Source organism: Choloepus didactylus, chromosome 11, assembly GCF_015220235.1.
Source record: "Choloepus didactylus isolate mChoDid1 chromosome 11, mChoDid1.pri, whole genome shotgun sequence".
NCBI classification, from domain to species: Eukaryota; Metazoa; Chordata; class Mammalia; order Pilosa; family Megalonychidae; genus Choloepus; species Choloepus didactylus.
The window spans coordinates 847,453-863,933 of NC_051317.1; the positions used below are offsets into that span (position 1 = coordinate 847,453).

The following is a 16,481-nucleotide window of genomic DNA, read 5'->3' on the forward strand; positions in this document are numbered from 1 at the left end:
ACCATTTCAAAATGATGATAATCCATTTCTACAGAATCATACCTCAGACACAGCATCCTGAAGGAACCTAGGAAGAACACCTGGAGGTTAAAAATATAACACAAATTTGAAAAGTCGGAAACTAATCTCTTCCCTAAGAAATGAAGAAAAGCATCCAAGAGAATCAAACAGAAAGCCAAACAACTGGGAGTTAAGTGGGAGACTCAAATCTCCCAAGAAAACAGATATGAACTAGAGAACACAATAGAGAACACACGTATACAGACCTATAGTCCACACGAGGCCCAGAACAAACCACCACAAAGGCACATTACTTAGACTTCATAGCACCAGAATAAAGCAATCTTGAGTAGCTCAGAAAAACAGGTCATAAAATAAGTGAAAATGGCATTGGACTAGGCAGAAAAAAGGTATAATTTGAAATTCAGAGATAAAAGTCTTTCAGTCTAAAAGCTGACATTTCCAGATATACAAGAAATCAGTTAAGGTTTCCCCCACATGCCCTTTTAAAAACTGCTGGAGAATATACTGCAGCAAAACAAGTCAGAATAGGAATAGGAACAGCATTATCCAAACCAAGTCCCATCATCATGCAATTAGTTCAAAGTAGAATAGAAAGGGGGTTCTAGTAATTAGCCCCTGGATGTCCTCATGCACATATTAAATTACCTTCTCTCCCACAGATCTAAAATGTACCTATTTCATGTACTATTTGTGGGTGAACTGAGAAAATACTGAAAAAAGATAGTTCTGTCCTGGTTCACATGAGGGACCCAGATTGAAAGACTGCTCTAGATTGTGGTAACATGCTGGGTTCTTTGCAAGTGAGCAGGCTAGGGTAGGCAGGTGTGTGTGTGGGGGAGTGTCTGATGGAACAATTAGAAACATGTTTGCTTAAGAATAATTACTGTTCAATATTATCAGGAGGAAATGAATGAGCGCTAAATCCTCAATCTTTGGCAAGATCAAGGTGTTCATAAAATTAATAAAAATCTGCTAAATAGATTGGTTAACTCTGGGAAGCAGAGCTATCTGGAAGGATAGGGCAGGGATTGTTTCTCACTGGTTTTTAAGATACTATTTTGATATTTTAACCAAAACACATTAATTTCTTTGACAAAGTATAGAGGGTAAATAAGTGAACAGAAAGAGAAAAAGTGCTACTTTATTAAAATACTGAGTTTATTTCACATGTATATTTTTGTCTCCCCACCATTTCCATTTGTCTAACCACTACTACTACTATGTCCTATCATAACATTCCATACATACTTAAAACCAAGCAAAGGGTGGAGTTCCATCTTTAAAAACTAAACAGGCATTTTGGACAACACATTCTTGGCAAAGGAACCTGGACAACATTATCAGACATGGCAGGGAAAATTCTCACTCTGCATTATAAAAAGGACAGCCAGATATCAACTGTTACAGAAATGAAATAAGATGGAAAATGTTAACAAACTGTTTAAACTCTTTTCTTAAAGAGACTTCCTCCACTGCCAGAGATCTTGAATAGCCTGGAAAAAAAGGAGAAAGAAATGTGGTCAAAGAACAATACTGCACAGCAATCAAGAAATTAAACCACGCTTCTCTGCACAGTTCAACATACCTATTTTTCATTCTACCACCAAAAAGGTTCACATTTTAGATAATTAAGAACTGATTTCAGGGAAATTTACTAGATATAACTTAATTTTGAATACATTAATTCAGACATCAAATCATGCAATTCTTAGCAAAGAGAATCAATTACACTAATATACACTAAACTTACAAAACAAGAGATTTTTTAAAGGAAATCAAGGACACCCAGTGGCCTAAACTTCATCTGCCCTGAAATCAGCTTTAAGGTTGCCAGATTTAGCAAAAAAAAAAAATACAAAATCAGTTAAATTATTCCTAACTGCCTACGCATATATAAACACTGAAGCAACAATGTTCCAGACACATAATAAAATTATGTTGGTTGTCTAAAATTTTAATCATCTAAATTTTATTCCTCTTTATATTTTCAGGCTCTGATTCATCTTAACAGTTTATTTCACAGTACTTGGTTATAAAATTCTTTAGTTACAGACTATGTTCCATTAACATTTAACATAGCTTCTATAGTAATCACATCCTATGTGTTCTGTTCTTTTTTCCACGGAGCATTCACTAATGAGAAAACATACTCAACAGTATCATGAGCAGATCTAATGAACATGTGCTGCTATAAAGTTAACAACCCAGACTTGTTTTTCAATTCTGATTTGTTAAAGCATGTATTTCCTTCTTTCATGACAAACTATTTTTCCATTCTTGAGGAATATACCACATCTCTTCATCAGAGACTTTTAAAAATGTCTGACATTTTTCTCTTGCTGGAAGCATATTTAGTAACATCCATGTAAAAGAATCAAATCCTTCAAGGTATGAAGTCCATTTCAAATGACAGTCATGGTAAATATGGTAATAATCATCCCTAATTATCCACTTACAAGTGGAACAGTTCAATGGCACTGTTCTAGTTTGATTTGCATAATCCTATTGCTAAAGAACACTGGTTAACTTACAAAATAAGTAAACTTCATTCAATGGATTAAAAATGTCATCGAAAATTTGGGGGGGGGAGCTTTTCAGAAATATGATTTCAGTATTTCAAATAAACAGGATTCAAATAAAATACATTTGTTAGTCAACAGGCTTCAAACATGAGAACAAATATTGAATATCAGCAAACATCTAATCACATAGTTAAACAATATAAATGCTGAAGAGAACAATTTCATAACAATTACTTCAATGCCAAAAGAAACATCATATGCTGCTTTTCCAACATATGTAGAATATGGACAGGACAGCCAAAACCTTCCATAGAATCATTCATATGCTTTGCTTAAAAGTTTGAAAAAGCATTGTTTAAGGAAACCACCACCAAAATTTGTATTTGTATTCTCGCCCCCAAAAGCAGTACACTATTTTTCATTAGTGCCTATCCCAAGAGTTTCTGCCAGAATTTGCTACTGAAGATCCATCTGGAAGGTATTTTACTCATAAAAGCCTCATAAACAAGTGTTTAACATGAGAAAAATAATGCACAAGCCAAGAGAAATTTTATGCTTTGTGACTGCTTGCATCCCTGACTAGGCTATAAAAAGGTTAGAGAGAGTCAGACGGGGGACAGAGACGCTTCTGGAAGAACTATAGTGATGGCCGCCCAAGGAGAACCCCAAGTTCAGTTTAAACTTGTATTGGTTGGCGATGGGGGTACTGAAAAACTACATTTGTGAAATGTCATTTGACTGGTGAATTTGAGAAGTATGTAGCCACCTTGGGCGTGGAAGTCCATCCCCTTGTGTTCCATACCAACAGAGGGCCTATTAAATTCAATGTGTGGGACACGGCTGGTCAGGAGAAATTCGGTGGCCTAAGAGATGGCTATTACATCCAAGCCCAGTGTGCCATTATAATGTTTGATGTAACATCAAGAGTTACTTACAAGAATGTGCCTAACTGGCATAGAGATTTGGTACGAGTATGTGAAAACATCCCCATCGTGTTGTGTGGCAACGAAGTGGATATTAAGGACAAGAAAGTTAAGGCAAAATCCATCGTCTTCCACCGAAAGAAGAATCTTCAGTACATTTCTGCCAGAAGTAACTACAACTTTGAAAAGCCCTTCCTTTGGCTTGCTAGAAAACTGATTGGAGACCCTAACTTGGAGTTTGTGGCTATGCCTGCTCTTGCCCCAGCAGAGGTTGTCATGGACCCAGCTTTGGCAGCACAGTATGAACATGACTTAGAGGTTGCTCAGACAACTGCTTTGCCAGATGAGGATGATGACCTGTGAGAAAGTGAAGCTGGAGCCCAGCGTCAGAAGTCTAGTTTTATAGGCAACTGTCCTGTGATGTCAGTGGTGCAGCGTGTTTGCCACTTTATTAGACAGCTAAGCAGAACATGTACTTAATCTTGGGGATGCTGAAGGAGATGAATGGGCTTCGGAGTGAATGTGGCAGTTAAAAAAAAAAAACCTTCATTTTTTGGACCTGCATATTAGCTGTTTTGGAACACAGTTGTTTCCTTTTTGAGTTTCAAATATAAGACTGCTACAGTCACATCACAATATTCAGTGGTGAAGTCTTGTTTGTTACTGTCATACCCATTCCTTTTCGTTTAGAATCACACTAAAGTTGTATTTCAAAAAAAAAAAAAAAAAAAAAAGGTTAGAGAGAAAAAGAGCTATTATTGTAGAAATTTCATTCTGGCTTAAAAATACGCTTTCAATGTTGTAATCAGTATGGTCAGTCAATTGAGCTGAAAGATTGGTGTTGTGATGGTCATCACAACTTCTCTGAGATTACTTTATCTTCCTAATCTGAATTTTCTTAATCAAAAAAATTGTTCTATCACTTTAGTACTAGGTTCAAGAAATCATACACCTCTTATGCCTAGCTATTAGTATATGCTTATTGCCACCTGACTATCCACCATTTTTAATAATGAATGAACAACTGCAAGCTACTTCAAGGAGTTTCAAAAGGACATTTTCGTTTGATAAATACCCACTGTTGAGAAAATTCACAAAACCATACTTCCATTTCGGCATTTGGGGGTTCAAATGTACACATAAAAGTAGTGCTGACATTAAGAGACTAAAGCGCTAATTATTGTAGAGGAAAAACAGCGCCAATTGACTAAATTTTTGTAATTTATTGAAAAAACTGAATACAGGACACCTAGGCAACCCAATTTAACTGCTTTTAAATTTTTCTTACAACCTGTGTGGACATAAGACTAAATTTATTGTGAATTTTCTTATATCGACAAAATTCTTTCATATGTAAGGACTACAAAATTCAACAGTTCTAAGGATATATACTGAGTATAACTACACTTAGGTGGCTGCTTCCAGATTTTACCCTTTTTGCTGATTTCAGCAAAATATGCTTTCCATAAGATCTGCAGAGGAAATGGTCTCCTCACCAATTCCTAAGAAAACTAAGACTAGACTCCTGAGTAGCCAAATGCAGCAACAACGAAAACCACAGCTCATTTCCTCATCCAATAGTGCCAAAAGTAAAGCTGGGTTTAGTGACCAAGAGATAATGTACCAACTATATAAAAGCTGGGAAAAATGTACTAAGTTATCTTCTCAATCTCTGCCAACTAAATTCTTAAAGAATTTCCCTGTATTTCATCTGCAGCATTATTTGTGGTTAAGAAACTTTTAAAAAGAAGCCAATATTTAGAAACTAAGAGTAAAAAGAATAATCATAATAAATCACAATAAAAATGTTGGATTTGGTCATCTCCCTAGAAAATTCAGTTACCTCCTGGTCAGTCATCCGGAAGCAATTCTTCACATAATTGATGAATTTGGCTTCCACTTTGGGAAGAGAACCACCCTGTTGAGAGAAAACCATTATTAAGGATAAGTACAGAAATAACCTGTTTTTCAGAGATACATCCTTAGTATATTTCTCAAACACGACATATGCTATTTTACGAGGATCGGTTCATCCCTTGTCCTTTCAACACTTTCAATTAAGAATATGGAATGAGTTTTTTTTTTGTTGCTGTTTTTTTTAATGTCCAGAAAGACCCAATACATTAGTGAATAATTTATCAGGACCTAGGTCTTTCTAAGCAGTCACCTATATTGACAGATTTTTCTGAATGTTTGAATACAAAAAGTATAAACTAAACCTAAGGGTCTTCCAGCACTTAATTATGACAACTTGGCTGTCTATTGTGTTTTATTTAGCAAGTCAATTTTATCACCACCCCCTACCAACCCTAGAACCAAATACAAAACAAACTTTCACAACTATTAAAGGAACACTCAATAATTATTTACTAGGAACCCAGATCCAGCACAGTGCCAACCCAGGCATCAATTCAGGGTACCTATTAAATTGATAAGGAAAAAAATTACAGTAAATTGTAGTAATTTCATTTCCTTAACCTCTAACTAAAATTTGGCATTTCTTTCAATGATGGATTTAGCAATACCTGTGACTGTCAAAAATATTTTCAAACTATTACAATTGTTCCAAGTTACCTGGAAATATCTATATTCCCTACTTTGATATAATCTTATTTAATGCACTATCAATCTTGTTTTATGTATTAACTAAACTTTAATTGGTTTTCCTTATAATCCCTATCTTTTATGAATCTCACAAACATTGAGTAGGCTTCAGAATGCCAGAGGGACCATGGTACAAGAAAGGTTAAGAATTAGACATGTAAAATACTTAACTGCCTGTAATACCTAGCAAATAAACCTCACTCAAATTTTCATTTAAATTATTGTCACATACATTCTTACTTGATTCATTCAAATATTTATTCAGCAGCTAGGGAAATACAATGACAGATAAAACATGGTCAAAGATGTGAGTCAAATGCACAAGTAATAGAAAGCAGATTATGATTCACCGAATCCCAGCAGTCAAAAAGTGCTTTAGGAAATCAAGAGATTGCTTTCAGCCTGGAAGGGGACATGGGTAGGAGGCAAATTAGGAAAGGGGATTGAGATTAAAATAGAAGACTTCAGTCTGGATTGTTGATGGACTATATATGTCTCCTTTTCCTCTCCCCATCTTTGGGCTTAATTTACCAGTAGTGCCCAGGACTGTTCAATGCTCCTGCAATTAAACCAAGGAGATAGGACCACTTTAAAATTGGGGAGGGGGAGGCATCTTAAAAATGTCATTTCAGCACTGTATGCAGGGATAAAAATAAAGCAGTGATACCATGATGGCTAGAAGATTTACAGTGCAAATCAAGCAAAATTTAAAAAAATACATCCTGATTCTAAAATGTTATTTCATTTTCCCATTCACTCATCACTGCTCAAGGAATCTACTGGAGCAATGAAGAGCCTAGAGAGCACAGGAAAAATATGGGGAAAGGAGTCAGCACTTTTCCCTCATTTGCTGCCCATTTATTCATAGTATTTGAAATCTAAATGTACTACCTTCTTTCAAATGTTTCTCCCATTTAAACCTATTCTGTATTCTACAGGCCTCGAGTTCACTACATAAAGTGTAGTCTTAGCCCCCCAATCATAAATCTTCTCATGATTCCTCTATGAAAGACAAAAAGACTAGATGCAAGCATGGGCACAAATTCAAGATACTACCACATGTATTAACTGGTGACACCTTGGTGTAAAACAATTTTCCAGAAAAGACTTTATTTTAAACTACTGTCAATTATAATTAATTCCTTTTTAAACTTATAAAGCCAAGCAGCCAAAGACTTCCTTCCAGCTGTTTGCAATGTTACTGAAGACTCATACGCCCTCTGCTGGTACTGTAGCATATCTTACTGCACCAAAAATGTACAATTTGGAAAAGGGAAACCCTAAGTTTTTTCAAGACAATTTTACTCACTTTTTCTATACTTGCTTGCATTTTTGCTTTAATGTCTTCTACAGAACTAGGTCCTTTTGGTGTTTTAGGAGTTTTTTCTTGTTTTTTGAAGGATTCTTGACCCTGAAAAAAAGTTGAATTTCAAAAGGTCATCAACTCCTAGACCAATCAAGAGTTGGATTTTCTCCATAAATATATTCTTAAATCTTCCCTTGTAAAACCAAGCATACAACCAAAGTTGTTACTATAAATTCATGTCTGTACAATTATTCTTTTTTTCTTAAAATCATTCCTGAAGGAAGGAATAGGAATAATCTGAGCCTGCGCTTATCTTCAATAGTCAAAGCTGTTCCACACTTACAGGGTAACATCGAAAATGAAATCACAAAACCTTCAAGAATTAAGCAAGAAAGCTTAATGCCTGGGGCATATCCCAGGGCAATAAACAAGATTCCTTAGAGGATACAAATGTTTACCTCTCCATAAAAACCTGCTGGCTTCTTCCCCCACTGGAACTCTAGCAACCTCATCTCAATGGTTTAGCTCTTTGGAGAACACTTCAGCTCTTTGGAGAAAATCTGTAGCGTCTTAAGAGCTTATCAAAAATTTCTTCCACAACAGAACCTTTAACTTTCTAATTACGTGAATGAAACCCAGATTTGTATATTTGTTGTTACTTTTTTTAATTTAATTATTTAGTAACATACACACAGCCTAAAATTTCCCCCATAACCACATTCAGATATATAATTCAGTGGTGTTAATTACATTCACAATGTTGTGCTACCATCACCACCATTCATTACCACACCTTTTCCATCATCCCCAATAAAACTTCTGCACCAATTAAGCCTTAACTCCCCCTCTTCCTAAGCCCTCCCCTCACACTGGTAAACCATATTCAAGTTTCTGACTGCATGAATTTGCTTATTCTAATTGTTTCATATCAATGTTGTCACTTACTTTTGATCTTGGTGTTGATGGTTTTGAGTCTTTTCCATTCTGATTTGATTTCTGTGCATTTTTGGCTGGGGTATCTCGTACAGACTGCAATCAGAAATTAATCTGAATCAGTGCTCCCCCTACATAAAAGGTGTATCAGTGCAAAGTTAAAACTGCTCTAAGCCAAGAAGCAGTCAGGCTAAGAAGAAACTATTTTGACAACAGACTGCAAAAAAGCCAAAGAATTGAGGAAAAAGGTCACATGGGTAAAGAAAATACATTCCCCACTATTAGGAAAATTTTCAGTACAGCCCTCCTCAGCAGCAATTTTAAGCATAAGATCATCTCCTCCCAAGCCAGCTTTCATTAACTATAAAACAAATGAATTGCACTAATAAAATTTCCATCACTTCTGCTACTAGCTGTTTCTAACAACTGTGTGAGGTTGCACCTACTTACTTTCTTCACTGGAGCTTTTTCTTCCGTTTCCTCATCATCAAAATCATCATCATCACTACAAATGAAATAAGTCATTATTACTTATCAATACACTCTCAAACCTAGCTAGAAACTGGGTGAGGCTATAAAAGAATTTAAGTTTGAGAAGTTAAAACTTAAAAGATCTAAATAAAATACATCATGTCTTCATGGATCAGAAGACTTAATATCACTAAGATAACAATAATCCCCCCAAAACTGATCTACAGATTTAAAGCAATCCCTGCAAGAATCCCAGCTGACTTCATAAAAATATTGATAAGCTGATCTTAAAATCTGTAATAGTCAAAACAATCTTGGAAAAATTGGAGGACTTACACTTCCCAACTTCAAAACTTACCATGAAGCAACAGAAATTAAGACAGTGTGGTACTGGCATAAGGATAGACACAAAGATCAATGGAAGAGAACAGAGAACAAAAATGGGCTTATCTATGGCAACTGTTTCAACAAGGGTGCCAAGTAACAGGGAATAAACAGTCTTCAACAAATGCCAGTGGGAAAACTGGATACCCACATGCAAAAGAATGAAGTTGGATTCATATCTCATACAATATACAAAAGCTAACCCAAAATGGACCAAAGACTTATGAGTTAAAACTATAAAACTACTAGAGGAAAACATGGATCAATTTACTTGACCTAGGGTGTGACAAAAGCAAAGAAAAAAATTGGACTTCATCTCCCACAGAATGGGAGAAACTATCCGCAAACTGTATATCTGAAAAGGGACTTGCTCCCGAAACAAAGAACTCTTAAAAACACAGTAATAAAAAGGCAAATAATAACCCAATTTAAAAATGGGTAAAGCATTTGAATACACATTCTTCAAGAGAAATGAAAACTTGTCCCCACAAAAACCTGTGCATGAAATGTTCATAGCAGAATTGTTCATTGAGAGTCAAAAATATTAAAACAACCCAAATGCTCATCAACTAATGTTATACATTCAACAATGGATTATTTGGCCATAAAAAGGAATGAAGTACACATACATGCTAAAACAATGGCTGAACCTTGAAAGCATTATGCTAAGTGAAAGAAGACACTCACAAGACCACATGATTCCATTTATATGAAATATCCAGTATAGAGGCAAATCTAGACAGGAAGCACATTATTGGTTGCCCAGAGCTGGGGGCTTTGGAAAGGGTGATATCTAAAGGGTACAGGGTGTTTCCTTTTGGGGTATGAAATGTTCTAAAATTGACTGCACAACCCTGATATATTAAAAACTAACGAATCATACATTTTAATTGTATATTTCAATTGGGTGAATTGCATGGTATGTGACTTCATCTCTCAATAAGGCTATTTAAAGTTGAGAAAAGTGGGAAAACTCCATTTATTGGAGGGAAAGTCCACAGAAGTATGTATTAATAAAGAGCGGGGATCTGGTTCATGCTACCATTTAATTCACAAGTTCAACAACATGTACTGGCCAAAATGTATTTCTTTTCCATACTACATGGCCTCTAAATACAAAACAGTAGTAATCTCATGTACGCTTAAGGAAACACCCATCTATTCCAATACTGGAAAGAAAATTTGTTGTTAGAACTAGAGCAAGTATCTATGTATAACAACATGTAAATACAAGCCCTGATTTTGTCAATGTAAGTTTTGGTGAATATACTATAGAACATTTGTAAATCTTTGTCACAATAACTTGTAATCAAATGCTAAATCCAAACCTTAAGTACACATACATCCATATTTCTCATTTTTGTTCTTAGCCCATTTCACATTCTCCTGATGACATATATTATTTTAAATCTCATTAAGGAATATTTTTAAAAGAATGACTGCTAAGCATCAGTTACTATGTTTAGTTCATTCATAAATTGTATAGGTACTCTGAATTTTCAATTCTTTTGACCTTTCCCTGTGTTTTCTGCCTTCACTGTCATGTTCAATGGACTTTTTTTAAACTATCAGCTCAGATTCTCTCCTCCTTTCTACCCAATCCATTATCAACTGTTCACTACAGAAAGCACCATACTTAATAAGCTATAGTAACATGTCCACTAAGTCTTCCTCAGGAGAAAGGTATCTGGTCAAGCGCATTTGAGAAATGCTGTACACTCCATGCTTCTGAAGATTCACAAAGCACAGTGCCATTCAAAAGTCTCAGAGGTCCCAATAATTACCATTTAACTTAGCTCATTCAGCTCAAACTAGCAGCTACTGACCATCTGCCCTTTATTTAACTACCAGCTATTACTCAATTCCACAGAACGTTGGGTTAACAGTGTTTTCGTAATTCCCTCATACACCAGACTATGTAAAATTCGTAAGAGCACATTATACTTACTCTTCATCATCATCTTCATCTTCATCATCATCGTCCTCATCTTCATCAGCAGCAAGTTTTACTTTTTTCTTAAAGGAAAACATACTCATGAGCAAGAGTGGATCCTAATCAAAGATCTGTAGTAAGATGTAATAAGACGAAATCTCTACCTGTGGAACCTTGCTACCACTTCCAGGGGCAGATCGCTTTCCAGATATACTTAAGAGTTTCACATCATCCTCCTCTTCATCTTCTGACTCTGCATCTTCCTCCACCGCTAAAATCAAATTCTTTATTAGCAACGATTAAAACTCAACCAAAGCAGCAAGAATGCAAAAGCAGAACATTATAACATACAGTATAAAAAACTGAGGTTCCACTGGAAAAACAGCAAATGAGGAAGAAAATTTAAGAACAGTAATTTTTAAAAAAGTTTTAGACCTTACATGCTCATTTTCTAATTATCAATTACTAGATTCACAATTGAACCTATTCTAAAAGATAGCACTAAAACCAAGCATGCTTTAAGAAGTCCAAATCTGGAGCCAAATAACTGCATTAAAAGGAATACCTGAATATATAAAAATAACACACCTACTAAGTGCTGTCCACTAATATGCACAGGCCCTGAACCACACTTCAACCGTAAGACCACAGGTGGTGTTATTTCAAAGCCTCCAAGGGAAACCTAAAAGGGAAAAATTTTTGTCACCAAACACTGAAGAAAACAATGAAAGGTTAAATGTTTACTATAAAACCTGTTCATAACTGACTTACAAACACAGCTGTTAGAACAGGTATTACAGGCAAATCCATAAACCAATGAACAAGCCAGTGAACCAGTTTTTTCCACCTCTGGTAAACAAGCAGCAGCCACCATGTTCAAGAATTGACCATGCAACTCCTCGGCACCCCACCCAACAACAGTGGATGCAGCCAGTGACTACTGGGAGAAAAGAACTGCCAAATAAAATACCCCCCTTTCCACCTTCTTGATTTAAACCTAAATGACACTACTTCAACACAACAGAATTTAAGTGCACTTACCGTTGGCTGGACAGACATTTTCAAAGTTGCCAGTGTTACTTTAATCGGACTGCCTTCATAATTCATTGCCTCTGCTTCAACAATGTGCAATTCATCCTTTGCACCAGCCCCTAAACTGACCTGTGAACGAAAAAATAGTACTTCAACCTCAAGTTTCTGCTATTTTACAATCTTCCCCCAAATCTGCTAAGTTTTTGAAAAGCTAATTATAAACCTATCATCACCACTGATGGAAAACTAATCTTCAATTTATGCACAATGTAAGTGTTAAAAGTTTTATGTGTGCACCCTAAAGTTCTCATATTCAGTGAATCTGAAGAAATACATAAAAATGCATAAACATGGTATGGACTGCTTAACAAATATTAACTAAGCACCTACTACAAATTGAGCATTAGGCTTGTCTCTATGGGGAACAAATGATTTTGAAGAAGACAAGTGTATAAATATGGAAAGCAGAACAGTAATGTAACTATACCAAGTGATGCCAAATACTTTCTCTATCACAGGTGTACATATTATCCAGTGCTTTTAACATCCAATTATAAAGATGCTATTATCTTATAAGCAGTAAGGGAAACAAATGAAAAGTCATAAGCCAGATAAACAGGAACCAAAAGACTGAAATCAAGAAAGGTTAAGTAGTTTATTTTCAAAGTTTAAGTACCGTTCTTAAAGATAACTGGTGCTCATTTTCATCATTATCCACCTTGAAGTGATAATCTTTGTCAGCCTTTAGTTCACAACCTGCAAATGAAGAAAAAAGTAACATGAGAAAAATAACATTGAAACTAAAGTTGGGGTAACCAAAAAGGTAAAGGCTAATTTGCAAACTAGTTTTTCAGATTTTACTATTCTAGCTACCAGAGAGCAAGGCAGAATGACCTCTTCTTGATTTCTTGAACACAAAATTCTATAAAAATCAAATAACAACCATACAGGGCTTCATAAATACTACTTTTCCATTATCCCAATTCATTCTCGACTATCCCACTAGACAGGCAGACAGGTATTATCACCATTCTGTAGATAATAACCAGCTCAAAGATTTATTAAATCTGTAACTGAAAGTTATTTGGGGCCAAACCTAATGTAAATGCTGATAATCTCCCACTTATATTACCTCTCTAAACTGCCCACTAAAAGCGGCAAATTAACAATGAGGAAAATGGCTGCCCAAACACCGATAATAAAGTTTGGTTCTTTACTACATACATACAGAACAAAAACAAGAAACTTTCAGTTACCTTTAAGTAACAGAAAGTGTTGTACATTAAATTATATTCAGTTATTATTTTTAAAGCAAGAATAGGATATTCTCTAGGAATGTCTCCAACAAAAAGAATTAACAGAAGTATTTTTATAAACTGGTCGGCAACTTAAGCTATCCAAATGTCTAGGGATAATGTCTTAATAGATGAACGTCTACAGTGTTAAATACTCACATTTCATGAATAGGCAAATTGTTTTAATACTGTCAGAACAGACTTCATTTAATAACCATTTAACAGTGACTGGACATACATGCTTAAATACTATTGCTCAGTAAACAAGTCTCAGTATGGCAAACAAACAATAAAATTTGGGGCAGGATTTGCACTTACTCCAAAGTTAAACCTTGGATACGGCCTAACAAGGAAGCCTTCAGCAAATTAAGTTTCCTAAGACTGAAAACCAAAGTAGGCCTCTCTTTCAGTACTGAAGTCTGGGGGGAGGCAAAAGCAGGGAGGCGGGGAAGGAATAGTGTTATCCCACGCCAGAGGGCCACCTCCACCGTCCCCACGCCACCAAAAAAAAACCAAACACCTCGTTTATACGACACCAGTGTAGGAAAACAGTCTTGGATCGGTTCTAGTCTCCATTTACCTACAAGCGTTGGCAACCTACGTTGTCACTTTACTCCTGAGCATCGGTATCACCATCTGCAAAATGGGGGCTAATTCCATCGAACCCAGTGATATAGAAAAAGGACCCTACAAAAGATTATTACCACCACTACAGGTGCAAAGAACTTAACAAAGACCTCAAGAACCCTGGCGCTTCCAGCCAACTTCACCTGGCATTTCCCGCCCAACAACTTCAATTACACCACAGCATCCCAGGCTCGGGGTTGACAGACACTAACAAGCCCCGGATGTACAGCCCGCACCCGCCTCCTTCCCCCAACCACGTGGCAACCACGTGCTGCCAGCGATTGCGGCCCCCTCACACCCCGCCGCACCTCCTCTCGCCTGTAACCGGCCGAGGCACCCAGGCTGAGTCTCAGTACTACAGCCCTGGACGCTGAGGCCAGGAGACCGACCGAAGCGCTCAACTCCAGGCTGTATCTAGCCTCTTCTGCAGGAAAATAGGGCCATACCTCACCACGAACCCACAAGACCTTCTGGACCAACACCTAGGCACCCAGCAACAAACACACCGGCCTGCAATCAAAAACCTACTAACTCCCACGTCTCTAGGCAAAAAAAAACGGCCAGAGCTCCACCGCACACCAAAGCAAATCCGAACCTTCGGCCGGTCGGTTCTACGTCGCCTCACGCCCTAGGCCTCAGACCCTCAGGCACCAGGCCGCTCCCACTCCACCCCTTCTTGCCGCAGGCCCTTCCAAGCCCCGGCATCAGTCTCCCTCGCTCCCCATCCCTCGGGCTCCGTTGTCTCCCACAGCTCCCCTACCACACACTCGGGCCCGCTTAGCTATCTCCACCAGGCCAAGCCTCAGTGGGATTTCCGCCACTCACTCCCCCCACCCCCCACCTCAAAGCCACCAGGCCCTTCTCGGCCTCGCTCCAACCCCCACAGCAGTTACCGAAAAGATAGTTCTGAGGCCTCAGGGGGCTCATGTCCATGTCCATCGAATCTTCCATGGGGTGGTGGCACGCACTCAGGTAACAGAGAAGGCGGACGGATATAGACGACCACTGTTCCAAGGAACAGTCGCGCAGGACGGAATCACACCAGGGAAAGGACGCAGGTTCCCCCGCGCATTTATATAGCTCCCCGTAGATATCGCGAGATCTTCCCAAGTCCCGCCTCCGCGCGCGTGCTCGGGAGCCCCCTCCCTGTACAGTCGCCCTCCCGCGCAAGCGCTCTTTAAACCCTCTTCTTTTTACCTCACCCCCCCACCTCCTCCAGGTACTTCGCGGGCTCCCGCCGAGCACGCGCACTCGTAGCCCAGCCCCACCCCTCCGGTCCCGGCGGTCTCCTGTGCGCACGCGTGTTGCCCCTTGTTCCACATCCCCACCTTCAACTCGTCCACGTCCCCTCCCGCTCAGTCGCGCCGGTCTCGCGCCAAGCTCTTACGCAGCCCACCGTGCAAAATGGCGACGGAATCCCTCAGCTCTGTTAGGTAGGAGGGCGAGCCTGTTGTAAATGGTGCAGAGAGCAGCTCGGTTCTCCGTTTTCCGTCTCCTGTCCCGCAGGCCTCCAAACAAGCACAACCACTTCAGGATTTTTTACTTGCCGGAAGGCCTGGGCTCGCAGTTAATTGTTTTCCCAAAGTTAAAAGCTAAAGGTGCCAGACCTAGTGGACTACAACTTTTTTGTTGAGTTGAGTTGGGAAGAAAAGATTTAGCTACTGGCCGAACTTATTCACTACGTCTTTATAATTGTTCTTTCGCCGAAGTTGAAGTCGTTGTGTCGTTCTGGGGCCAAAATGGGACTGTGAACCTTCTCCACCGAGCAAGGCAGGATCCATGTCTGAGTGGTTTTCCCAGAAGGTTTTTACAGGACTGTGTATGCACAGTATGTCCGCAAAAGGCCCTATGAGGCAGATGTGACTGTCCCCAATTTGTAGCCCAGGCAACGGGCCGAGAGATGTGAAGTAACTTGCCCAAACGGAGAAAGTGGTGAGACGGGGAACTGGGTCTTTAGCTCCACGTCAGCCCAATGCTACATCCTTCGAAAAGAGCTTTGAGAATCCAGTGCCTGAGGCAGTGCAGTTCTTAATCTTTTGCATGCCTGAGGAAAGAAGGCGTAGGACTTACAAGAAATGGGTAAACTTAATTAGTAGGACTTGTAAGAAATAGGTAAACTTAACTAGAATCTTTGGGAGTGAGCCTGAGAATTAGCATCTTAAACAACACCTTGACAAGCACTGAGGATAATTTAGGGTCCCCTAATTATCTTTTTTTGCCTCAGCAGATGAAACAAATTTAGGAAATACTGTTAGAACTGAATATAGTGTTATCGATGCCCGTCCCCCCTTTTCTCCAAATACAATCTAGTTGGGAAGATCAGCTGTAATATAGATAAACCAATTATTAATTAACAGATTCCAAATCCTAAACTTAGAGAATCCTTATATGATATAAAAAGACAAATCAGATAATACCAATATGTGA

The 16,481-nt window shown here is 38.3% G+C and overlaps 1 protein-coding gene and 1 pseudogene across 1 annotated transcript; one reads left to right on the forward strand and one right to left on the reverse strand.

Annotated features, from left to right (window-relative positions):
- Positions 1-1,145: 1,145 nt before the first annotated feature.
- NPM1 (nucleophosmin 1) lies at positions 1,146-15,115 on the reverse strand. The gene is made up of 11 exons (XM_037799241.1): positions 14,948-15,115; positions 12,809-12,888; positions 12,142-12,261; positions 11,689-11,782; positions 11,265-11,371; positions 11,116-11,183; positions 8,763-8,817; positions 8,325-8,408; positions 7,383-7,484; positions 5,313-5,387; positions 1,146-1,517 (listed from the first exon to the last, which is right to left on the reverse strand). Exons 1-11 carry the CDS (start codon positions 15,003-15,005, stop codon positions 1,479-1,481), a joined length of 882 nt encoding a protein of 293 aa, XP_037655169.1. The 5' UTR covers positions 15,006-15,115; the 3' UTR covers positions 1,146-1,478.
- LOC119506252 lies at positions 3,192-3,832 on the forward strand (annotated as a pseudogene).
- Positions 15,116-16,481: the final 1,366 nt, after the last annotated feature.